This window comes from Lontra canadensis, unplaced genomic scaffold (assembly GCF_010015895.1).
Source record: "Lontra canadensis isolate GAN:19392208 unplaced genomic scaffold, GSC_riverotter_1.0 scaffold76, whole genome shotgun sequence".
NCBI classification, from domain to species: domain Eukaryota; kingdom Metazoa; phylum Chordata; class Mammalia; order Carnivora; family Mustelidae; genus Lontra; species Lontra canadensis.
Genome location: NW_022631070.1, coordinates 70,549 through 95,611, shown reverse-complemented (window position 1 = coordinate 95,611; position 25,063 = coordinate 70,549). Strand labels below are relative to the sequence as shown.

Here is a 25,063-nt window from a genome sequence, read left to right as displayed (position 1 = left end):
TTCTACAAGCAGAAACTGCAACTGAATGGCCCAATGAAAGCAGAGTAGAATGTTCCTCCTTGAACCTAAGCAATTCCTTTCCTAACTGAAGACTCCAGGAGCCCAAATCATAGTCTCCCTCAAAGACACAGGAGATCTGTGAGCGGAGCTTTCTTTGCTGTCTAGATGTGACTGTGGTTAATAGCTAGCGAAGCATTTCAGAGGTTTTTGCCTTTTTGTCTGTCTCTTGTTCTAGAAAGAGCCTTCACAACCTTACTTTGAAGAAGCCCAGGGGACAGGTAGCCACAACTGATTTGCAGATAAGAAAGGAGGCCCAGGCAGTATCTGCAAAGCCAGGAGTGTGACTCAGTACTTCTGTGTGTTGTGCACACACCGGCGACTAGAGATGCCAGAGTGTTTTGACTCTGCAGCAGGCACCTTACACACCTGAACTTCTTTAAACCTCACAACCGCCTTATGAGGTAGGTGCTGTTCTTCCATTTCACAGATAGGGGAAGTCGAGGTGCAGAGTGGGTAAAATGCTCACCCAGGATTCTGTAGGCAGTGAAGGAGGGGACTGGGAGTCTGGCCCAAGCAGCCTGAGTGGAGAAGGAATATCAGACTGCAGTGTGCGAGGTAGCGTGCTTCCTGCAGACACAGCTTGTCTACCAGGAAATGGTCATCAAGTAAGTGAACAGTGTCACTAGATTGCCCCCGGCTTTTCTCAGATGAAATGGGCTCAGAGCAGGGTGCCTGGGTGGCTCAGTGGGTTAAGCCTCTGCCTTTGGCTCGGGTCATGGGAGGGCTCTCTGCCCAGCAGGGAGCCTGCTTCCCCCTCTCTCTCTCTGCCTGCCCCTCTGCCTACTTGTGATCTCTGTCAAATAAAAAAAAAAAAAAAGAAAAGAAATGGGCTCAGAGGCCAAAGCTGGCATGGCGGCATCAGGAGAGCAGCAGGTGTCCCCCCCCACCCCCCACCAGGCCTGTGGCTTTGGGCACTGAGTATTCAATGTGTTAAACGTTTGTGCTTTGAAGAACCAGAAGCATCTATCAGAGAGGCTTTGAGGAGTTCAGTAGTTTACGTAGATGTTCCTGCCTCTGAATTCTCTTAGATATCTTAAATCCCTTTATCTTTAATCCTCTGGAATGGAATATTTCTAAAATCCTGAGCAACAAACAGCATCATTTTATTACTCCGGGTTTACCTTCTTTTTCTCATTTACGGATCCCAAGCTGGAGGGCCTGATTTGCACACAAGAACTAACACACAGTATGGGCTAATACAGTGAGCTTAGCCGGCCTTTCCTGTGTCTTGCTTAGGATGGATTCAGCTGTCCTGGCCTCTTTGTAATACCACAACTTCGAGAAGGTGATTGATCTAACTATTACATACACTTTCTTGGGTTTTTGAGGTACATGCTTTGTACTATTAAAGAATTCTGGTCTCGGGAGGAGACAGCTGATTCACAGGCTAAAAGAACCTTCCCCTTTCTCACAGATAGCTGGCAGGAAGATTTGAGGCTTGGGGTCCCCCATCTAAACGAGCAATTTAACTTATTTGCATCAGAATTATTCCTAAAACTTGACCTGTCATCTTCCTTTAGATTCCAATGCATTTTACAGGCTTTTGGCTCTAGGGCCTGAATTTGATTTGCAAGTTAGCTCCTGAATTTGATAAAAGAGTTCTTTTTTTTATTTTTTAAAAAAGTGGGTTTTTTTTTTGTTGTTGTTGTTGTTTTTTAAAGATTTTGTCTGTTTATTTGAGAGAGAGCCTGAGTGGTGGGGAGCAGCAGAGGGAGAGGGAGAAGCAAACTCCCCACTGAGCAGGGAGCCCCAATGTGGGGACCCAGGGATCATGTCCTGAGCTGAAGGCAGCCACTAAACTGAATGAGCAGGTCCCCGCCCCTGCCCCTGGGCGCCCCAGTAAAAGGTTCTTTTTTCTGTAAAGTCACCCAGGGCATGGAAGCCACAGACAAACCTCTGTGGGGGGAGGGTTGCCCCCTTGGGGGGAGCAGTAGGGTTGGGAGCTGTCAAGGGGCAGGAGCCTCAGCTCTTCAGCTTTCTGAGCGGCTCTTATTTGTGTTTATGTTAGTGAAAGTTTGTTTTCAGTGGCTACAGCCAAAGCCACCAGCTCAGTGAGTGAGTAAGGAGTCAGCTCCCTGGGTCTCAGGTTTCCCTTCTGCAAAGGGGAGGACGGGACTAACTAACGGTTATCTAAGGCCCCTTTCTTCACCATCTGTCAACTTGAATTTACACACACTGTTGACACAGAGCCCTTATTTTATAAACAGAGGTGTACGGAAGCCCGTTCCCAAGCCATTGTTGTCAGTTTCCCACTGATCTTACAGGCAGATACAAACAGGGTAACTTTTAAGTGTTTGTCTTTTCTTCTGCAGATTCTCTAGAAAGCATAACAGTGATGGAGTACATGAGCACTGGCAGTGACAACAAAGACGAGATCGATTTATTAATTAAGCACTTGAACGTGTCCGATGTGATAGACATCATGGAGAATCTCTACACCAGCGAGGAGCCAGCGGTTTACGAGCCCAGTCTCATGACCATGTGTCAAGACAGTAATGAAAATGAGGAGCGTTCAGAGTCTCTGCTGCTCAGTGGCCAGGAGGTGCCTTTGTTGTCATCGGTCAGATACGGAACGGTGGAGGACTTGCTGGCCTTCGCAAACCACATATCCAACACCGCAAAGCGTTTTTATGGACACCGACCGCAGGAATCGGGGATTTTATTAAACATGGTATGTTCTTTTTCCCTGATCAGCTGAGTGCTTTACTCCTGCAGCTTCCTGTAATGCAGAGGGGGCAATTAAACTTGGCTTAGACGGGCTACCAGGTACGACTTTTGAAAACACAGTATCTGTAAGAATCACCTCTGTGTTAAAGATGCAAAAAAAGTCTTCATTCCAAGTTCCACGTAAAGAGTCTTTTCCATACGTCAGTGACAGTGTACAAATAGGTAATTACGAAGAACGTCTTTTAACTTAACAGTTCATTACGAGGTTTATTCACAGGGTAGGCAGAAGAAGACTTAATGAGGATCCTTCCTCTGAGAGGGGAGTCATACTTTATCTTTAATCAATATTTTTGAAAGCTGGATTTTTTTGTTCCTTTCTTGTCCTGTCTTGGAATGTCACAGTATTAATACTGGCTAACTTCAGTTCTTAAATTTCTTTTATTTAAGAGTTTATTTATTGATTTGACAGACAGAGATCACAAGTAGGCAGAGAGGCAGGCAGGGGTGGGGCGAGCAGGGAGCAGGCTCCTCACTGAGCAGAGAGCCCAGCGCATAAGGAGGCTCCATCCCAGGACCCTGATTTCATGGCCTGAGCCTAAGGCAGAGGCTTAACTCACTGAGCCACTCAGGTGTCCCCTAACTTCAGTTCTTGCAGAAATCTAGTTTGCAGGCAGTAAATAGCTATGCACAGATTCACTCTCTTTAATTGGCAAAGTATGAATGACAAACGAGATACTTCCTTAGTCATACCAAGTATGCAAATAATCCAAAATATTGTGACAACGTGTTGTCACAATAGTTGATCAGATGATGTGTTTGGGTGTGCCTGGGATTCTGACAGTCTTAATGTGTCAGAGGTCAACATAGGTGTTGGTTAGAGGTCGTCTAATCTTTCAAAAAGGACTTTTTGCAAAGGAGGAGGTAGTAACTTGCAAAATGTGCTTATTGATGGAAGTGACTCCTTTTCTTTTGGTGCATCTATGGGTAAAATGGCTAATGTAGGGAGAGGGTCAGTGTTGAATAATTAGAATCTGGACAAAGTACTTAATTTTTTTTTTTTAATGTAGTACATTCATTCAGTTGAAAACAACACAGTAATTTAGGTCAGCTAGGTGGTAAATTGTTTTTTGTTTTGTTAGAAGCCAGTTGTGTTTAGGTCCAGCTCAGTTTGGAGCAAGGCTACACTTTGCATAGCTGCATGACTTTCTTTGGTCTGGATATATCAAACTGTGTTTAGTAGTTGACTAAGTACTTTACCTTGAGAGTATCATTTCTTCTCATACATGGAAGTAATATTGAACAGGAGCCCTACCTGATTTTCTTAACTAAAATAGAGCTGGAGAACTCTGGTTAAAAATGATCTATAATGAGAAACAATTGTTGATGTTTTTTTCTTTCTTTTGTGTTTTTTTCCCTCACATGTGTATTTATTAAAATGGGTATTTTAAAGGAACACAAGCAGGTAATCAAAATATTTTTGCTCGTAAATATGTAGGAACTTGTGTACATTTCCCCTGACCCATAAGACTGATGAGAGATGGGTCATAAAACTTTACTGGGAATGTACAGAAGAGAATTCAGGAAAATTATAAGGAATACAAAGAAATAGCTTCCTAAAGGTTTTGGAGTTTAAAAAAAAAAAAAAAAGACAATGCAGAAAAGGACAAAAACAAAGACCTGACAAGGAAGTGGAAATTTTATCAGCAAAGACTAGGAGTAAAACGGTGTCAGTCTCCGCCTTGGAGTCCGTGCTCTGTAAGTGAATAAACATGTACTCAGGAGAAAAATATAAGAGTAGGACATATCATAAAAGCAGGGATCTTTAAAACTTTAAAAAGATTTTTAATTTAAAAATGTTCAAGAGTATCAAGCAAGAAGATTTACAACCAGGATAGAATAACAGGAGAACCTCAAAACCTGCAGGAATGTAGACCGTGCCCCACTGGGCAAATCATCCTGGTGGTTGATGACTCTCGGGGCTGTGGTTGACTTTTCTGTCACTAAGCTTAAGAATCGGATACATCCCATGACTACAAGTAACCTGCGCCAGGCGCATGCTTTGTACATAATGGCATAGGAATCGTGACTTGCCACGTTTGATCTTTGGCAGTCTGAGACAAGATGATGAAGGAGGCCTGGTTTGCTTTTGGCTCCCATTCATCCTCACATGGGGCTCTCCTTGGAACCAATCCTGTGTTTGAGCCCTTTGTCTTCCTGTGGCCCTCCCCCTGAGACCCAGTGAAGATTTTTCCATTCTGGGCTTTGTTTGCTGCTGTCTCTCTGCTTTAAAAAGAGGATTGCTCATTACCAAAAGGCACACTGATTCCAAGGTAAATTTGATCTATAAAGTGCATCTGTATTTGGACCAAATGCCTTCATTCAAGTCTTCACCCATTCGCTTGCTAGACGTAGGTCAGATAGGGACAGTATATCGGGTACTTTTCCAGATGCTACGGACCCAGCATGGAAGTCTTCTGGTGAAGGCTGGAGGCAAGTAAACAGGCAATTATAATGCGGTGTGCTACTTCCCAATACAACTACACCCTGATTGCTGGGGGAATGCTCAGACAGGACACCTCATGTGTCCAGTAGGGAAGAGAGACTGCCAGAGAGGCTCCTAAAAGGAGTTGATGCCTGAGCTGTTGAGTTGGAGTCTGCCAGATAAAGGGGATGGAGAGTGGAGAGTCTTCCAGATGAAGAGAACAGCATGTGCAAAGGCCCAGGGGCAGAGAGACCTGGTTGTGCTCCTGGCATCCAACTACCATAATGCCCGTGGAGCTAATTAGACAGGGTGGAGGATCAGGAATTACAAAACTATCCCTTAGCATAAGTATGTAAATTGTTGGTCTGCACGTGTATGCAAATGTGTGCTCTTTTTCTAAAAATAGTATCTGATAAAGATTCTACCAACATCCAGCTGGACCTGGGGAAGAAACTTTAAGAGACCACTCTAGGCGTTGCTGGGTGTGAGAGTGTTACAAGTTACTCACACTCTAGACCGATTCATACCCAGAGTGGGGAATGAATAACCAAAAATAGGTTGCACACACTGAACTCATTGGTGATTAGATGGGGAGCCGAAGGGCCCCAAAGGGCTAGCTCATAGATACGGGTGTGAGATATGGGAATGCTGTTCCTCAGGGGTTAGTCATGGAGTCCTGGCTTCTCAGGGTTGGAAAAAAACCTTAAAGATAATTGAGTCAAGCCCTCTGTCTGATGCTTACATAACCCGATCATCATATCCAATAGTTGTTTTGAACATTTTGGTCTCTACCTGATAATCTCCTGTGACAAAGCATTTATCACATACTGGGGCATTTAATTTCATATTTAGCCAATTCTGATTGCAGTAAGGTCCTCGCTTAAGAGTATTGTACTAAGGGGCGCCTGGGTGGCTCAGTGGGTTAAAGCCTCTGCCTTCGGCCCAGGTCATGATCTCAGGGTCCTGGGATCGAGCCCCACATCGGGCTCTCTGCTCAGCAGGGAGCCTGCCTCCTCCTCTCTCTCTGCCTGCCTCTCTGCCTACTTGTGATCTCTGTCTGTCAAATAAATAAATAAAATCTTTAAAAAAAAAAAAAGAGTATTGTACTAAAATCCGTCTCTGACTCTCCTTAGCCCTCATCCTACTTCTTGGCCATAGGAAAGTATGGATGTTGAATAGTGTGAGAATGCAGGCCCATGATTTATGGTGCCTGGGTATGTATTTCAGCTTTGAGATGGGTTAGCTGGGTGACTTTGGGCTATTTACCCGTCCACGGCTCAGTTTACTCATCTGCAAAATGGGTCACGTCCTAGCACTCACTCCCTGGGGCTGCTATGTAGGACAAATAATGCATGCATGGGACCTGTTTATGCAGAGTCAGTGTTGAAAGAATACAAGCCATTGTGGTAGTTGTTGTTATAAACAATTGTTACTCTCCTTCCGTAGGATGGTCTTTCCAATATTTTAAGACCTGCATATTCCCCACATCTTCTCGCTTCTGTCACAAACACTTCTCGTTGTGTCTGCTACTTGTCACTTACTGGAGGGTTAACTTTCATCCTCCACCTGGGCCGTACCCTTTGAACCCAAGCCTGGGTCAGTGCCTGCCTTACAGCCCCGAACTTGAACATGGCAGTTTATTTGTATGTGACCAGCAGAGTAGGAAAGAGCCACCTTTACCTTCATTCTAGATAATGTGCCTCTTTTAATGTAGCCCAAGGTTGTATCTGTGTCTAGCAGCTCTATCATACAGGTTCCTGATGGACTTTATTCCTAATGAAGTACCTAATAATTTTTCTCAAGGCCTGCTGCTGGGCCCAACAGTGTTTATGGACACTAGTGTGGAGAAGGGAATCAAAAGCGTGCTTATAACATCTGCACTTGATGGTGGCTTTGGTTAAGCTGGAGAATTGGCAGGCACGAGTGGCATAGAGTTCCATAGGGTTATTTGGTAGGGCCTCTAAGAGAAGAAGAAAGGGGGAAAAAACCCCATTGCAAATCCAAAGAGGGAAGGTCTCTAGGGCTAGGGGGAAGAACCCGGGACTTTGCAGAGGTGCTGACTAGTCTGGGCTCACATATCACACTGTATGCATTGGGCCCCATGGTCAAGGGAGAACCTGCCTTCGGAGGACAGTCCCCGGAGCACGGGAGCTGGTCAGACACAGTGAAGGAACTTGCAGTATTCCATCCAAAGAGGCGAAGGCTGAGGGGCTCAGTGACTTGTAAATATAGGCTTTTAGTAACTGGCTTTTGATCCTGGGTGAGCTTTAATTCCTGTCTTCTGGAAGATAGAAGGCACACAAGAGCTATGGCTGGGCGGGTCAGACAGACCCGAGTTCGAATCCTGACTTTGTCTAGTGAGGTACTTAACCTCTTGAAAACCAGTTTTCCTCATCTGTAAAGTGGAGATAAAAATAATACTTCCCTCCCAGGATCACTGGGAGGTCTCGATGAGTGCCGAGCATGGTGCCTGCCTTCTAATTAGCGCTCCGTGTATGACCGCTATGACTCTTCTTGATCCCTGGGGTCAGACAAGGCTGTCACAGGTTGAGTGGGACAAGGGTAAAGCTTTCACAGAGGAAACACGAGTGGCTAGCTAGAGCCGAGGCAAAATGGGAAATGTAAATACTTGATAACAAAGTAACAAGAACGAGGCGATGAGCTAGTACAGTCGGGTGCTGTGGGCATGGCTCTGTCTAAATGTGGCAAGGGACTACATTTACTGCGTTCTTTGCGTGTTGTTAAAAGAGGCCTCCAGTAACTTGAGGTGACACACTTCTTGAATGGAGGTCATATTTCCAGGAAGCCAAGACCCTGCGCTGTGCTCCTTCATTTTCCTGCTCCACGCGGGAGCTGGCCCAGCGGAGTGCTCAGTAAATACTTCATTTTAAATGCAGTGACTGGGGCGCCTGGGTGGCTCAGTGGGTTAAAGCCTCTGCCTTTGGCTCAGGTCATGATCTCAGGGTCCTGGGATCGAGCCCTGCATCAGGCTCTCTTCTCACAAGAGCCTGCTTCCCCCTCTCTCTCTCCCTGCCTGCCTCTCTGCCCACTTCTGGTCTCTATCTGTCAAATAAATAAATAAAATCTTATGGGGCATCTGGGTGGCTCAGTGGGTTAAACCTCTGCCTTCGGCTCAGGTCATGATCCCAGGGTCCTGGGATCAAGTCCCGCCTGGGGCTCTCTGCTCAGCGGGGAGCCTGCTTCCTCCTCTCTCTCTGCTTGCCTTTCTGCCTACTTGTGATCTCTGTCTGCCAAATAAATAAAAATAAAATCTTTAAAAAAATAAATAAATAAATGCAGTGACTTCACGTCTCCAAGGGCTGGAGTTGTCCCCTGCTTGTTCCCTGACTAAGAGCACGTGCATCTCTTTGCAGGGGACAGCTCAGATGAGCAGTCCCGGAGCCCGAATGAATAACCCTGGGACGATGACAACTATCCCGGCGGCAGTGGGGGCCGTGTGCGGGCCCCTCAGCGGAGGAATCGGGTGTTCATTCTTGTTCCATGTGGTCTGCGTTCCCCTTCTGCCTCTTCTGCGCTTGAAATAGCTTTAGTGTCACTTGCATAGTTTCACGGTTCCTGAATTCATAATCTGAAGTCATAATATTGCTAATTACATGGGGGAAAACCTTGTGTTTTTGAATCTCAGTTCCCCTCGAGAGAACATTTTAAACATGTTTTAGGCACGTGCTGCAGGTTATAACTCATAATAACATATCTTATTAATTTATTTTCATATTTATTATTATAATTACCCGTCCTTGTAATTTTTTTTTTTTTTTTTTTTACTCTTTTAAAATTGAGGTCTACTTCACATGCAGTAAAATACACAGACCTTAAATGTCCGGTTTGTTGAGTTTGAACAAAAGCAGCAACACTGCTTCCGGGATATACGTCTTTTAATTTTTGAGTCAACTTGTTTTTGAAACCTCTTGTTCCAAGTGCTGGCCTGTTTGGGAGCTCTCGGAGGTGAAAGGTTACCTCTCTCTTGTTCAGAGCTGCCCTCTAGACACAGTGCCTGGTGCTTTTTGCGCTCGGAAAATACCAAGTGAGCAAGTAGATGTGAAATAATTCTGCCACTTACTGTATTGATGTAGTACTCATGGCTCTGGCATAACACCTTATTTTCCAGAATCCTCTACGATCATCAGTTTATTTCCACGCTCGCTCTCTCTCTCTCTATGTGTCATGTGTGAGTAATAGCTATGCAGACTAACAGGTTAGCACATTTTAATTGGAGACAAGTCAACTTGCCCTCACAGTTTATATTTATGCAATCTTTATGTTCAGCCTTTTGGTCACGGTAGTCACGCTCCCTTTGATAAATAATTTTTAAAATTTTGACAATTAATTACTCACCGGGAGGTGGAACGATCAGGTCTGACCAGGGACGTGTTTCTGTTACATGCTTTCTCTGGCTTGCTGAAACTCTAAATATAGTCTCTACACTGTTAGGATTACACAACAGTGACATTAATTTCAAGCAGGGCCAGGAGGAATGTGATCTAAAGTAACCAGTCTCTGAAGGTGTGTCTTTATGATCTAAAGTAACCAGTTTCTGGAGGGCGGGTCTTAAAAGAGAAGTTTGCTGAAATTCTCACCCTCCTGTTTGTTTGTTTTGTTGTAGGTAATCACTCCCCAGAATGGACGCTATCAGATAGACTCTGATGTTCTCCTTATCCCCTGGAAGCTGACTTATCGGAATATTGGCTCTGATTTCATACCTCGGGGGGCCTTTGGTAAAGTGTACTTAGCCCAAGATATAAAGACTAAGAAAAGAATGGCGTGTAAATTGGTACGTACTTTATACCAGACATCCTGCACGTATATGTTTGGCATGGTGGCCCTTGTTGGCTTGCTTTACTCAAAGGTGGTTACCATTTGGCTGGATCTTATGTAAGAAAGAGCACCCTGTCCAAAAACATCTTTCTTCTTTTTTCTTTGTTGATTTGCTTGCTCCTTGGGGCTGCTCAGCACCGAAGTCTGTTTAAGTGCGTAGTTGGTTTTAATCAAGTTTGCCTTGATAAAAAAGAAAATGTTGCTGGCTTCTTTAGCAGGAGCTTGGATAACATCATCCCTCTTGGGGAAGGGTGGGAAGGAGGGGCGCTCTTCCTGCAGGAGCAGATCTGTGTGCACCTCTGTTAATCCCACCCATGGGGGAGGGAGCCAGGCAGAGAAACCGAAACTGGGAAAGCTGCAGCCTTTGCAAGACTGTAGATGAAAGGATTGCATGTAAATAGACCAATTATTGCAAAGACCCCATCTCTTTTTATTGCTGAGACGTCCCTGCTTTGCAAGACTGTCCAAGCTGGACACATACACACCCTGTGACTCAGAAGTTCCACTCCTGTGGGCACACCCCCAAGAAGCGCGCATGCATGCTCACCAAAGGCTATGTACTAGACTGTTCATCATAGCAGTCTTTGTCATCGTCCCAAACTGGAAATTCTCCAGGTGTTACAGTGTGATATACTTACATAGTGGGATACTATACAGTGAAGAGAAAAAATGGTTTACCGTTGTAATAATGGAGATGAATCTCATCACCATATGTTAAGCCCCAACAGCCAGATCCCAAGCAAGATCTACTCTATGAGATTCCACTTCTGTACAGGCCCTCGAGAGGCAAAACGAATCCGTGCTGGTGGAAGTCAGGACAGGAGGTGCCCTTGCTGGGCAGTGACTGGCAGAGGTCAGGAAGGGGTTTCTGGGGGGCCGGTAGAGTTTTGTTTCTTGATCTAGACGGTGGTGACGTGGGTATGTTCAGTTGAAAATTCATTGAGTTTGCTATGTAACCAGTTTTACGCTTTTTAGCATGTCTGTTTCACTGTAAAGATTTTTTAAGAGTACAAGAAAATAAACCCCCTTTGGATTTGCTGAATATGGCCTTAGTCTATGTTATTGGAATTAAAAAAAAGAGCAACAATGTATTGGCCTCATTTGTTCCTTTATAAATAAAGGATACTCTGATAACAGAGTATCTGTTATCAAAAGAAAACAAGGAGATATTATAATAAGCCATTTGAAGCTTTCATTTAGAGAGACATGTTCCAATTCTTTTAAAAGAATCTAGTGACATTCTAGAAAGATCTTAGAACAGAAATGTCCTGTTTTACAATTTCATCACAAAAGGCATGGAAAAATACTTTTGTGGGTTTGTTTTCCCTAGAATACTTACATTTAATTTTTAAGCTGTATTTTTTTTTCTTGAAAAGAAAACCATGTAAAATGATTAACAACCCCCCTAGCAGATTCAAAAGAATGTAGTTTGAAGAATGAGATCCCTTTCTTTGAGGCAACTACTGTGAATGAGATCTTATACATCTTTCCAAAAAATTTCTATGGACATGTATTATGTATAGATTAAGAGATTTTTACAAATGGGAGCATAATACCTGTACTTCCGTATCTTGCTTTCTTTATCCGATATCTTATTTTGGAGACATTTCATATCTATCTGCACTGAAAGATCTACTTCTTTCTTTATTATTGATTTTTTATTTTCCTTAGAATAGATTTTAAATGCATTGTCAGAGCATGAGCTGGGGTCCAAAGACATAATATTATTTCACAACAAATGGAAGTATTGAAAAGACAACCTAAAATCTAGGTGCCATAGAAAATACACGTAAAAAAGATGGGAAATGATCTCTCTTTTGATTCAATTGTAAATGATTCCTTGATTGGATTGCTTCATTCTAAATGATAATAATATTTTATATTTTGTTCTTATTTTCTTATTTGGAACCATTTACCTAAAGCTGACACCATGTAAAAGGGGGTTTGGGCCAGATTTTAACTTGGCAACATAATTTCATGCAGATCACGATATCCTCAAAGGCATTTATTTGCCCTTTGATTTGTGAGTTGACCTATCTCGTATATATTTTTGTCTAGAATCTTACTGGTATGTTTGTGTTCTAGATTCCAGTAGATCAATTTAAGCCGTCTGATGTGGAAATCCAGGCCTGCTTCCGGCATGAGAACATTGCTGAGTTATATGGTGCTGTGCTCTGGGGTGAAACCGTGCACCTCTTTATGGAAGCCGGCGAGGGAGGTTCTGTTCTTGAGAAACTGGAGAGCTGTGGACCAATGAGGGAATTTGAAATTATTTGGGTCACAAAGCATGTTCTTAAGGGACTCGATTTTCTACACTCAAAGAAAGTGATTCATCATGACATTAAACGTGAGTTACCTTTGGATGTGTAAGCTTCTTGGCTTAGAGATGGGCTAGGCAAGAGGCAGATGGGTTCCTCTCTTCAGTCTGAGGATCCTTGGTGCTGGGGAGGACAGCTGCCCTCAAACCCTTTCTACCTTCCTCCCCTGTGCTACTGAAACATGTTTCAGCACCAAATGGGATCACAAAAGCTTTCAAAGTCCTGAGGAAGGGTGATTATCCAATTGTGGAAGATTATAGCCACACATCTGTTAAGTACTGGCTATGCCCTTTTTCTTAAGTCTTTAATAAATATACTTTAAAACACACTCAGAGTTACATAGTTTTTGAGAAACAAATAGCCTTTTTATTCTGAATACCATTTTGGTAGTAATTCATTAAACAAGCTTTCATTGACTGCTTTTTAGGAGTAAGAGATGGTGGGAAACACAGCAAAGACCCACGACCAACCCCTTCATAGCCAATGCTACACTGAACTGACAAAACCTTTATTTTAAAAAAAATGGGTATTTTACTTTTTTTATTTCAGGAAAGTGGCACGATAATAATAGGCTTTGACTTTAGAATTTGAAAGTCCAGCTTGCGAGCATGATAATATTTTTTCCAGCTTTGTTGAGCTATAACTGGCTTAACCTTGTGTAAGTTTAAGGTGTGCAATGTAATGATTTGCTGTAGGTATATATTGCAAAATGATTGCTCTAACCAGGTTAGATAACGCATCCATCACTTCACATAGTTATAATTGTGTGTGTATGGGGAGAACTTCTCAAATCTACTTTCTCAGCTACTTTAAGATGTATAATACAACATTATTAACTATAGTCACTGTGCTGTGTATTCTATCCCCCCAAACTCGTTCATCTTATCACTGGCAGTTTCTACGCCATGACTGCATTCCCCCACGCCCTCCACCCCCCAGCCCCTGGTAACCATGATCTGTTCTCTATTTCTATGAGTTTTGTTGTTTTAGAGTACACAAAGTATTCCTCTTTCTCTGCCTGACTTATCTCAGTGATTTCACTTAGATCTTCAAGGTTTCATCCATGTTGTTGCAAAAGGCAGAACTCCATCCTTTTTTATGGCTGAATAATAGTCTCTTGTATATGCATATACACACAGACATCATATTTTTTTCTCCAGTCGTCCGTTGTGGACCCTTAGGTTGCTTCCATGACTTGGCCATTGTCTCTCGAGCGTTATTATTGCATGCAAACATTTACACCCACATTGGCTGCATTCTTGGCACATCTGAAGTGCTTTTCACTTGAATTCTCACCCGGATTAACCCTCCTCTTGATATAATGTAGTCATCTCAGTAGGGAGCACATTTCAATCTATTCTGGTTTGGGGCTTATCATTTTAGATGATGTTTTTATTTTATTTATGGGTATACAGACAATTTTATCCTAAAGAGATGTCCCCTTTTTATAGCTAGCAACATTGTCTTCATGTCTACAAAAGCTGTTTTGGTGGATTTTGGCCTAAGTGTTCAAATGACTGAAGATGTCTACTTTCCTAAGGACCTTCGCGGAACAGAGGTAATTCTATTCCCACAGGAAAGGTCATTGTCTCTTTAAGAGTAAAATTTAAAAATTTAAAAATGTTCTGGTATTATTGCAGAAAGGACAATAAAGGGGAGGAAAACCATTGCATCAAATGTTATTATCATTGAAACGTATTTAATGAGCACTTGCTCTATGCCAGGTACTAATTTTAGCATTTTAAATGCATTATATTATTTAATCCTTGTTACAACCCTATTATCAGTAAATACTGTTATCGTAGGCAAATTCTATTATTTACAGTAAGGAAATAAGCTTGAAGAAGTTCAAATAAAGTGCCCAAAGTTATTCAGCTAGTGCCAGATCTGGGACTTAAACCAATTTTCTTTGGAATCTGAACTCTAACTACTATGTAACTTTTTAATATAACTAATGTATATATTCTTAGTATAAATGTATGTTATATATATTCTTATATATCTTTACATATTATATGTGTATATAATATAACATAGTTCTTATGTTACATTCTTAATATAACATAAGAATATGTTTCAGTTCAATTAGTCATAATTGTCATAGTTGTTCATAATATATGTTTAGGATTAACAACCTTTTAGGCTTATCTTTAATTATAGAGAGCCTATAATAAACCTCAAATTTATTATGGCACAAATAAATTATATTTAAAGATATAAACTAGCTCTAATATTTAATTCATTTGTGAAGCAAAAACAAAACCAAACCAAAAACTTCTCTGAATATAAATGAGATTGCAAGGAATGCATTCATGGGCTTTCAAATAATACATTTAATTTCACATACACCTGATTGGGCTGAATGGTGGATTCATGTAGAAACATCAGTCAAGCATCACTATCTGTCAGGCATGGAGTGAGCACTGCCCTTGGTGGTATGTTAGCAACCCCTGCTCTTTGGCGAGAGGACCTATTTTAAATTTACCTCAATTATTAAAAAAGCAACAGTTAAGTTCATAGTAGATTATGATGGGCATGGGGTTGGATGCAACTGGGAAGGCAAATAGGGGTGGAAACTGCCTCCTTGGCCCATGCTTAATTATCAGAGCCTGCCAGCCCCATGCCCTCTCTCTGCTCTAAGTGCCCACAGCAGATGGAGAGAGGGCACTTGACTGAGCCTTTGCCTTAAGATTACCAGGTCAGGGGGCACCTGCATGGCTCAGTCCGTTAAGCGTCTGACTTCGGCTTAGGTCATGATCCCAGGGTCCTGGGATCAAGTCCCAAGTTGGGCTCTGTGCTCAGTGATGGGTCTGCTTGTCCCTCTGCCCTTCCCCCTGCTTATACTCTCCCTCCCTCAGTTAAATAAATAAAATTAAAAAAAAAAAGAAAAGATTATCAGGTCAGTCTTTGTGTTCAACCAAGCCCTTAGTCTAGCTCGTAGGTATATTGCACTGAACCCGACTTCAGAAGAAAAACAAATAATCATCGTTGGAAACCAAGTTTATATCAGCTTTTTCTTAACTCTCTCAAGCTCTTCTGGGCAGCGGAAGAAATTGCTGGTATTACTAAAGTTATTCTGGAAAAGGCTTGAGGGAGGACCCTTGATAGTTTTTGAGGAGAATGATTTCTAGAAGAGAGAACTGTAGACTTCTTAAAAAGAATGTTTTAGTCCCCAGATCTTAAGACTGCTTCACTGAAGCACAAAATCTAATAAGACTTAATGCTTCAGACATGTTTTTTTTGGAAAATGTTTCAGCATATTTTGGCATTAGTCCGAAGTTCAGATATGTGACATTCTACCCTTTTTCCTGGAGCCAGTTTGAGAAACAAACTATTTATGGTATTAAAGAGAGAAAATACCTTTCTCTTCCCGGCAGTGTGATCAAATCGAACATTTTGCAACGGCTGGACCAAGAAATGCCCTCCCTAGGACTGTCTACCAGAAAGAGAGTGTGTGCTTGAGCATGAGATGATAACATAGTGTTTATTCCTAAATAGTATTTGGACTGAGTTATTCTCAGCAAATGTAAATTGCTTTTTACAAAGTGCTAAACTGACTTGAATGTTAAGGTTGACAAATTCTCTTCGAATCAGCCTGCATTTACTGTCTGTATGGTGCTCCCAAGTCCAAGTTTGCTAATGAGCAAGGTTGTGAAATCACCATTGAAAGCTTTCAGCAAGTTTGTTTCAACTCTTCCTGTTCAAAGAGCCAGTGAGATGCTGTTAGTCAAAGTCAACCACTGAGATTTACTTCCCACTGGAACTTGATCACTTGGCCGCTACAGGGGTATATGTGACGTCTGATTCCAAGTGCGAACTCTGGTTCCCTCTGTGTGATCTCTCTCCCGGCATTCATATTCAGAACTTGAGATTATGACCATACAATATAAGCACAGGGTTAATCTGGTTTATATTTAATGTATCATTTTTTAATTACATCATACAGAGAAAGAATAAATAATGAATGTAAATAGCTAATTAGAATAGATTTTTTTTTTTTTAAGCTAGATGGAGTGGGGTAGAGGGGCAGAGGGAGAGGGAAAAAGAGAATCTTCAGCAGGCTCCCCCCCCACTGTGGAGCCTGATGTGGGGCTCAATCTCACCACCCTCAGATCATGACCTGAGCTGAAATCAAAAGTCAGATGCTGAACCGACTGAGCCACTCAGATGCCCCTAGAATTATTTTTATAGCGTGGTTCTTTTTTAAAAGTTCTTATTTTCTTCTGAGTCTCTGTTTGAGCTTCCTTGATACAAGTTAACATGTAATCCATGCATGCGTGTTTGCACACACGCAACACCTTTCTAACAAATGTGTTGAGAGGTGAAGTGCTTGGACCCCCCCCCCCCAGACGGATGTATAGTTTCCCCTGCTCTGGTGCCTGGGCCCGAGGCTGTGCAGGTCCCAGAGAGCCTCGCGTGGTTCCTACTGGGCCTTTTTCATGCTTGCGGTCAGCCAACCCCAAAAGTTCTCGAACGCCATGCCCGCTGCTCTGGCTCGTGTAGAGCCTGCAGAAGCCAGGGTTCCGAGCCCTGGAGTGCTGGGGGACCTGCCTGGGGTCCCCAGGGATGCAGGACACTGCATCCCCAAATGAATGGTCCCCAGAATCCTCCAGAACGCTGTGCGCAGAGCGGGTTACACCAACCGTAAATACTTTGCCTGATATTTACTTAGGAGGCAAGCAAGCGGGGAGGAGATAAACTTCCTCTATTGACAGCTAATCCTTCCCCATGCGTTTGTTGTTTAACTTTGTGATTATATTTAGTAGGAACGTCAGGTCCGTCAGTTGGGACCCAATGCTCTGTGTTCACTTCAGGAAATGTTTGAGAACAAGGAGCTCGGCGGAGCCTGTTCAGTGAGACAGACAGAATGAGCACGGGAACGAAAGCAAGCCAGCCAGCAAGGGTGTTGGAGGACACTGTTGAATATGGTTAGGGTGGGGAAACTGGGACATTTTCCCAGTTTTTGTAAGCCAGTTTTTTTCACGTATTGACTCGGAAATATATTCCAGGAACACTTATCCCTTTCTCCATAGTCAAATGATGGACAGCATATACATTTCTTAATGTTAAATATTGATAATTAGGATTTTAACCATTTACTGTACGTCTCCATACCAGCCATAAATACAGATCATTGGTTGGCATTTGTTTACTTTTTTTTTTAATGTTTTTATGTTTTTTTGTTTATGTTTTACAAGCATAAAAGAGAAGCTATTTCTGAAACTTGCCCTGCTTCTCCAGCATGAAACCAAACAGAACCTACACGTGGTTAAAATGGCATGTGTTCAATAGTTAGGCCATGTGGGAGGTAGAAATAAGAAGTAGTTTGTATAAATGACCAATTAGGACCATTTCTAAAACATTCCACTCTAAGTGCTTCTCTTCCGTGTGATCGGTGTTACTACCCCGGGGATCTCTGCCACCTTATATCACTGCAGGTAGTTAGGGATTTGGCAATTTAATGACAAACCTGAAGTGAAGAAGTGTATTTGTAGTGTCCATTTAAATATTAAAAGGAATTGGTATTTTTTAAAAGATTTTTATTTATTTTTGTGAGAGTGTGCGGGCTCATGTGCGCGTGAGTGGGAGGGAGGGTCAGAGGGAGAGGCAGGCTCCCCAGTAAGCAGGGAGCCCCATGTGGGACTCGATCCCGGGACCCTGGGATCATGACCTGAGCTGAAGGCTGACACTTAACTGACTGAGCCACCCAGGCACCTAGAACTGATGTTTTAATAAGGAAGTTAAGCCTCAGTCGGTGCCTTCCAGAACCTTGATGCACACGTTGGGGGTTCCCAGGTGGGTTCTCGGCTGCAGGCTCTTGGCTGCTGGGGCGGTCTCTGTGTCCAGTATGTGGAGAAATGGTGTTCTTCTTGAGGCTGCAGGGACGCCTCGGGCGACAGTGCCTCCCACCTTCCCCAAGGGTGTCTGTGTCCCTTTCCCTAGCTTCCGGGAGAACAGCAGGGACATGGTCTCCTGAGGGGCTGAAACATCCTATAAATACGGTAAAGGCGGGTGTGCCAGCTTCCAGAACTGGATGAGGGAAATGGATACCCAGACAGACGGGGGAGAGTCAGACTGACGGTTTCTTCTTCTTTTTTAGATTTACATGAGCCCAGAGGTGATCCTGTGCAGAGGTCATTCAACCAAAGCGGACATCTACAGCCTGGGAGCCACACTCATCCATATGCAGACGGGCACCCCGCCTTGGGTGAAGCGCTACCCTCGCTCAGCCTATCCCTCCTACCTGTACATAGTAAGTGGGGGGCAGCCAGGGCTGAGGGTGCGGGGGAGCTTCCCCTGCTTAGGAGGGCTGCTGTCCCTTTTGTAACACACCTGAGTGGGATGGTGTGAACTCGTGACTCGTGGGGTGAAGCTGAAAGTTCTCCCCATGGGGAGGCAAGTCCCATTCCTGCAAGGAAGGCATTGCTGTTGCAGTCGGAATTAGCTGAAACGTGCATGGGGCCAAGATTATATGCTCTTCTGTTATTCATGACTCATAAGATACCACTTAGGAGCATCTGAGTGGCATCAGTCTCTGAGCCAGAGAAGCTATGTTTTTTCAGCACTTCTGGAGAGGAGATACGAGATTATAGATCCCCAAGCCAGACTAGACATAATGAAACGTGCAGTTTCCATTTTACCATCGAGGGATCAAAGGGTGGATCCTTCCCCATTACAGCGCCCTGACCCTTGAACATCATTAACCCAAAGGATGGGTTTCGCTCGAGGTGCTTATAAAATTAAAGGGAAACTTGTGGGCAGGTATGACTGTTTCCACTGCAGGGTGTGTAGTGGGAAACAAATGACTTTCCAGGTCTTGTTCACTAGAACGCGTGAACCGGTGAGGGTGTATTTCCGTACGCTTGGTGCTAAGAGAGCTGGTGTGTTGCTAGATCCACAAACAGGCGCCTCCGTTGGAAGATATCGCAGACGACTGCAGTCCTGGCATGAGGTTGCTGATAGAGGCTGCCTTGGAGAGGAACCCGAATCACCGTCCGAGTGCAGCCGACCTGCTCAAACATGATGCCCTGAACCCCCCCAGAGAGGATCAGCCACGCTGTCAGAGTCTGGACTCTGCCCTCTTTGAGCGGAAGAGGCTGCTGAGTAGAAAGGAGCTGGAGCTTCCGGAGAACATAGCGGGTATGGACACCTGCTGTGGGCAGTGCCCCTTGCTTCTCTTCTTTTTCCAACTACCTCATCCTTCTGACACCTTTCCCAAAGGCGTTCTTGAGGGCCATAAGTTTTTGGAGAAATTTCAGCAAGAACTTTGGCAAAAGCATTAAAAAAAAAAAAAAAAAAAAGACTGGCTAATTGGCCAGCAAATCACAACATGTTTCAGGGCAAACGTAGGTAACAACCGTCCTTAAAAATTGCCTCTTGCTTGCTTTCTGCACCAGGGAGTATCTTTTGCCTTTAAAAACAAGTCAGGCCTGGCAGTCAGTTCTTGTCAGTTCTGAACAGGGTTCCATTTCATTCAATTACGGTAAGCCATGCCAGTCGTTGTTTGGAGACACCAGGGCGCTGCTCTGCACAGATAAAATACTGAGTTTGAAGTCAACTTGCATTTTTGTCTTCCTCTGCTTCAATTCTCTTTTTCAGCTATGAATCTTTCCCACATAGGAAAGTCAGTGCCCCAATCTGTGGCATTCTTAATCCATTTAGGTCCAAACCCAGATGTCAAGCCTGGAATATTTATTTGCATTTCATCCTCTTCTTGTCTGACATTTCTGTATTTGAAGAGAACCATCTGGGGTGTTGGAAAATACACCAGAATTTCTAGCTAATTTCTTGTCATCATTGACCTTTTTCGAACCCTTTCATCTATGTCAGATTACATAAACTAGCCCGCAGTCTGTAACTCTAAGTCTGCAGGTTTTTAATAAAACCATAGCTTGAGGGGCTCCTGGGTGGCTCAGTGGGTTAAGCCTCTGCCTTCAGCTCAGGTCATGATCTCCGGGTCCTGGGATCGAGCCCCACGTCAGGCTCTCTGCTCGGTGGGGAGCCTGCTTCCCCCTCTCTTTCTGCCTGCCTCTCTGCCTACTTGTGATCTCTCTCTGTCAAATAAATAAAATCTTAAAAAAATATATATAGCTTGAAAGGCTGTTTGATTAGGGCCAAGGTTGTTGTTGTTTTTTCCCCCAGAAGAAACAGGTGTTTATTACTGAGCATGTTACCTGGTCATTCATTGTTTTTTTTTTTTCCAATGTTTCCCTTTCCAGATTCTTCATGCACAGGAAGTACTGAGGAATCGGAGATGCTGAGGAGGCAGCGTTCTCTTTACATAGACCTGGGTGCCCTGGCTGGCTATTTCAACCTTGTGCGGGGTCCACCAACCCTAGAATATGGCTGATTGATGGCATCATTTGCTCTGAGTAATTAAGACTCAGCATTGGGCTCCTCCTGGAAGCTAGTTATGCGGACTCGAACCCGGGGCTCTGTATACTGAATCGTGCCACCTATTAGCGGGCGGCGTGGGCTCCTGCGATCCATGAATGTGACCCCACATGGCTCCCCTGGGTTTGATTCGGGAAGCTGCCTTAGTAGCCCCCAGGTCTAAAGGTTCTCATGTCTCAGGTGGTGTGACCGACTCAAAGGAAGTTGTGAGTTCATAGAAGGATCATTTCTGGTTGCTGATTCCATTCACTGCGCACTTTGCTCAGAAAATGTCAAGATTACAGATCACGAGGATAATGTCTTAGCCTGAAATTACTGTTCTTGGTTCTGATTTAAGTCTGGGAACTTCATTTAACTCAGAATAGTTGTGTATATTGGTGTATATTATATGATAACGCCTTGAGCCTTTGTAGGTAGATTCTAGTGTAAATTAAAGTCCTTATATTTTGGGTGAGTAGAACAACTTGAATATTAAAGCAATAAGCTGGACTCGTGTCTTAAAAATGGCTGTTCATTTAGGGGCCGTCTGACCGCGGGCCACTAGTGACAGGTTCTGTTATGTTCCTATGGAAACATTTTGTACTGTATATGCTATGCTTAAACCATTTAAAACATGATGTTTTGAATGTGGATAAAACTGTGTAAACCACATAATTTCTGTACATCCCGAAGGATGAGAATGTGACCTGTAAGAAAAATGGAAACATTTCTAAATTCTCAATGATGCTACTTTTGTAACTCTTCTGACTCTACTTCCTTCCAAGCATTTGTGTATTGAAATAGCATACTGTGTATGTTTTATATCAAATGCCTCCATGAATCTTTCTTACCTATACCTATATTTTTAACGTTGTGAATATGCGAGTATCCCCACTTAAAGTATGTTTTTACACCAGGCCAATGAAACCAACACTTATATCCAACGTAATTGGTCAGATCAACTGAATAAACTCCATATTTTGCCTTCATTCTCGGAATGAGTGTGATTCTCCACTGGGACGGGGAGTGGGTTATGGGGGTTGGGATATAGGTTGGAGGAGAATGTGTATCATGAGGAAGGAAAGAACATTCAGTGGGTTAAAGCCTCTGCCTTCGGTTCAGGTCATGATCTCAGGGTCCTGGGATCGAGCCCCGAATTGGGCTTCCTGCTTCCCTTCCTCTCTCTCTGCCTGCCTCTCTGCCTATTTCTATCAAATAAATAAAATCTTAAAAAAAAAAAAAAAAGAACACCTGAGAGGTTTGCAAATTGTTTATAAGCCCTTCTTCTGTTGCCGAGGCATTAGCCATTGTCATTCGGATTATGCTGTGTCCCTTCAATGCAGGAGGACAGAAAAAGAATTTGTCAGCCGTTGGTTCAGGCTAAGTGTGGTTCTGTTTTACATCTTGTTTTTATCTATTTATACTATCTTTGAATATATGCTTGCCTCTTCTGTGTCTGTTGTTTGTCAAGTTAATAACTAACTTGCCTTGGGGACGCCTGGGTGGCTCAGTCGCTCAAACGTCAGGTCAGTTGTTTTCAGCCCAGGTCCTGATCTCAGGGGTTGTTAAAATGGAGCCCCTGCGTCAGGCTCTGCATGTAGCATGGAGCCTGGTTAAGATTCTCTCTTTCTCCTTCTGATCCCCCCACCCTGGTTGCTGTGCACTCTTTCTCCCTAAAAAATAATAAAATTAAATATAATTAAAATCAATATAAAATAACTAAATTTCCTTGTATAAGGTAAATTTCGATCCCGTAGACCAGTTGTAATGAAAACTGTTCGATGAGAGTTGGAGTCAGTCATTCTCCGAGTTAACCGTGTGACGCACTTTTTCGTGTGTGACCTAAGGCCATCCTTGGGATCTTCACAGCACCCACGTGAAAGATGGGCCGTTGCCTCTGGGTTTTCTTCAGAGGAGGAACTGAAGCATGGTGAGGTTCGATCACTTTATGCTTCAAATCACAGAGCAGGTAAAAAGAGCTGGGGGCGCCAGCTCAGGTCATGATCCCAGGGTTCTGGGATCGAGCCCCGCATCGGGCTCTTGGCTCAGTAGGGAGTCTGCTTCCACCTCTCTCTCTGCGGGCTTCTCTGCCTACTTGTGATCTCTGTCTGTCAAATTAAAAAAAGAGAGAGAGAGAGAGAGACAGAGCTGGTCATGGAAGTCAGGCTTCTCTGCCTCTAGTCCCCATTTTCTTGCACATATTGTGCTGTCAGCCCGTGATAGACCATCATGGGTGATGGGCGGTCTTGCTGCAGAGAGAGCCCTGAGCTCCCGCTGGGATTCAGTTCTCCAAATAAGGGCAGAGGTGCCTTCACCACCAACGTAATGAAGCTTCAGCCTCAGGGCCCCTCACTTGCCAAGGTGCTCCCCTGGCCTTGTGCCTGCTCGTATATTATCCCACATCAGGTCCAACAACACCCAGACCTGTCCCTGGGCCCAGGTGTAGAACCTTTGATGATTTTCATGAAAAGCTGAAACAGTCAATATGAGTTATTTAGTTGACAAACTCCACTGGGAGATAAAGCATGCCTTTTAAATAAATTGGAGCTCTCGTGGAAAGATCTGGGATGTTTGCCGAAAGATGATCAGGGACTGTAGGGGGAACGAGAAAACGTTTGGGGCTGGGATCTGTGCACAGGGCACCTGCAGAGCTGTTAGCCTAGGAAGCCAAGAGCTGCAGGCTGGGGATGGGCCCCCAGACACAGTCAGCTCCTGAGAAGAAGGAGGCCATGAGTTGGTCCTGAGGGAATCCATCATTTGCTTCCTGAGAAGACAACCAGGGGGGCTGTCAGGCTTCAATGTAGCTGGGACAGAATGATCACATCCTGAAACCTCTTTCTGATTTCTTGATAATTCCTGCTTCAAGCACCAAGGCATCAGATTATGTTTGGACATTGGAATGCTTCATGGAGGACAGACCAGATCTTTCTAGCTCAGGTCCTGAGATCGTGTCTAAGCCCCTTGTTGGATAGGGTGTTCTATGGATAAACTTGCTGGTCATCCCATGGCACAAGCTGGAGCCATGTCTTCTAATTACTACTCCCTACCTTGTGCTTGCCTTGAGGTCTGTAAAAGAACTGGAAATGGTAATGAAAACTGCCTACCAGTCTGGCCCTCGTGGGGGATTTGCCCAGGCTTAGACAGACAGCTACCATCTGAGGTCAGCCAGCCTGTTCATACCTCCAGAGGGAAGTTTCCACCAGCTGTCCGCCATGGTGCCAAGCACTGCAGTCGGTCTTGAAATCCATGACGTGGATCACTGTCGGCCCTGTGATTCCCCCTCATGCGTGCCCATTTATCAGACAGACTGAAGCCAATCAATCTTTTATTGATAGCAAACGTCAGTAGCCTGCGTCAGCATGAAAGTCAGGGGTCATGTGATTTCAAATCTATGTTTTGAAAGCTCCTCATGGACAACGTTGTTTGTGGTCTGAACTCGTTTCAAGTGAACTTGTTTTGATGAAACAGTTTTGAAATCAGATACTGGGACTTTGGTCTCGAACTCTCAGCTCCTGGAGTGGAAAGGACGGTTAACGTGACTGACACCACAGTAATGGCAGTGGCGTTCTCAAAAGGTTTTACCAGCCATTTGAGCAGGACCGTTTAGATAAGACTACTCTTTGCTGATCTAAGAGCTCTCCAAGGATCTTGAGACACTTGCCTCTACTGTGGCCAGGATATTCTCGGTTGGTAGTGGTGACAATCTTGGGAAGCGAGGGGACATCTATTCCTGCCTTGGCGAGCCAAGGTCCTTGTAGCCAGTGGTACAAACCGTGGGACAGTCGCTGGACTAGTAGACTTCGGAGCAGCCCACCTTGCCTTCCAATGACGGCGCCATCACCTGCCAGCTCCAGGCCCCAGCAGTGAGAGACCTGACCTGGCAGCTGCTAACCAGCTTTTAGTTGGAAGTACTGACTACTCCACTGAGAACCAACCTGCAGAAGCGCCACCTGGACAAAATTTGGATTTTATTTCTCTCACCTTCCCTTTGCCTGGAACAAAAGTGTAATTAATCTGTCATTGGTTTGGAGTATGTTATTTCTATATTGGTTTATTAAGAGGCATTACCTTGTAGGCTATTGACTTGTGAAATATTACTATGATGAATTTTAATTCCCATAATGAGCCTGTGTCAAATAAATGATTGGCAAAGAATCTCTGTCTCTGAGCTTCATTTGCCCTGAACAAAACACCAGTGTTTTCTGAAGGGCCTGGGGGGATTTTTTTTGTGTAGGTCTGCAGTGGGATTGGGAGTAAAGATTGCCTGATGCCACGGGTCCAGGGCCAACCCCTCAAGGTGCAGCCAGGAAGGAACGCACCCAGGGGA

At 43.9% G+C, this 25,063-nt stretch overlaps 1 protein-coding gene across 2 annotated transcripts; it reads left to right on the top strand.

The window, feature by feature from the left end:
• The first annotated feature begins 226 nt into the window (after window positions 1–226).
• On the top strand, window positions 227–20,766 carry MAP3K8 (mitogen-activated protein kinase kinase kinase 8). 2 transcript variants are annotated; one of them, XM_032881598.1, is made up of 8 exons: window positions 227–461; window positions 2,373–2,731; window positions 9,834–10,001; window positions 12,131–12,392; window positions 13,815–13,921; window positions 18,464–18,616; window positions 19,257–19,503; window positions 20,583–20,766. In XM_032881598.1, exons 2-8 carry the CDS (start codon window positions 2,396–2,398, stop codon window positions 20,711–20,713), a joined length of 1,404 nt encoding a protein of 467 aa, XP_032737489.1. In that variant the 5' UTR covers window positions 227–461; window positions 2,373–2,395; the 3' UTR covers window positions 20,714–20,766. The 2 variants fall into 2 exon arrangements, with proteins under 2 accessions (XP_032737489.1, XP_032737490.1); XM_032881599.1 differs by lacking the exon at window positions 227–461 and adding an exon at window positions 1,292–1,388.
• The last annotated feature ends 4,297 nt before the right edge of the window (window positions 20,767–25,063 follow it).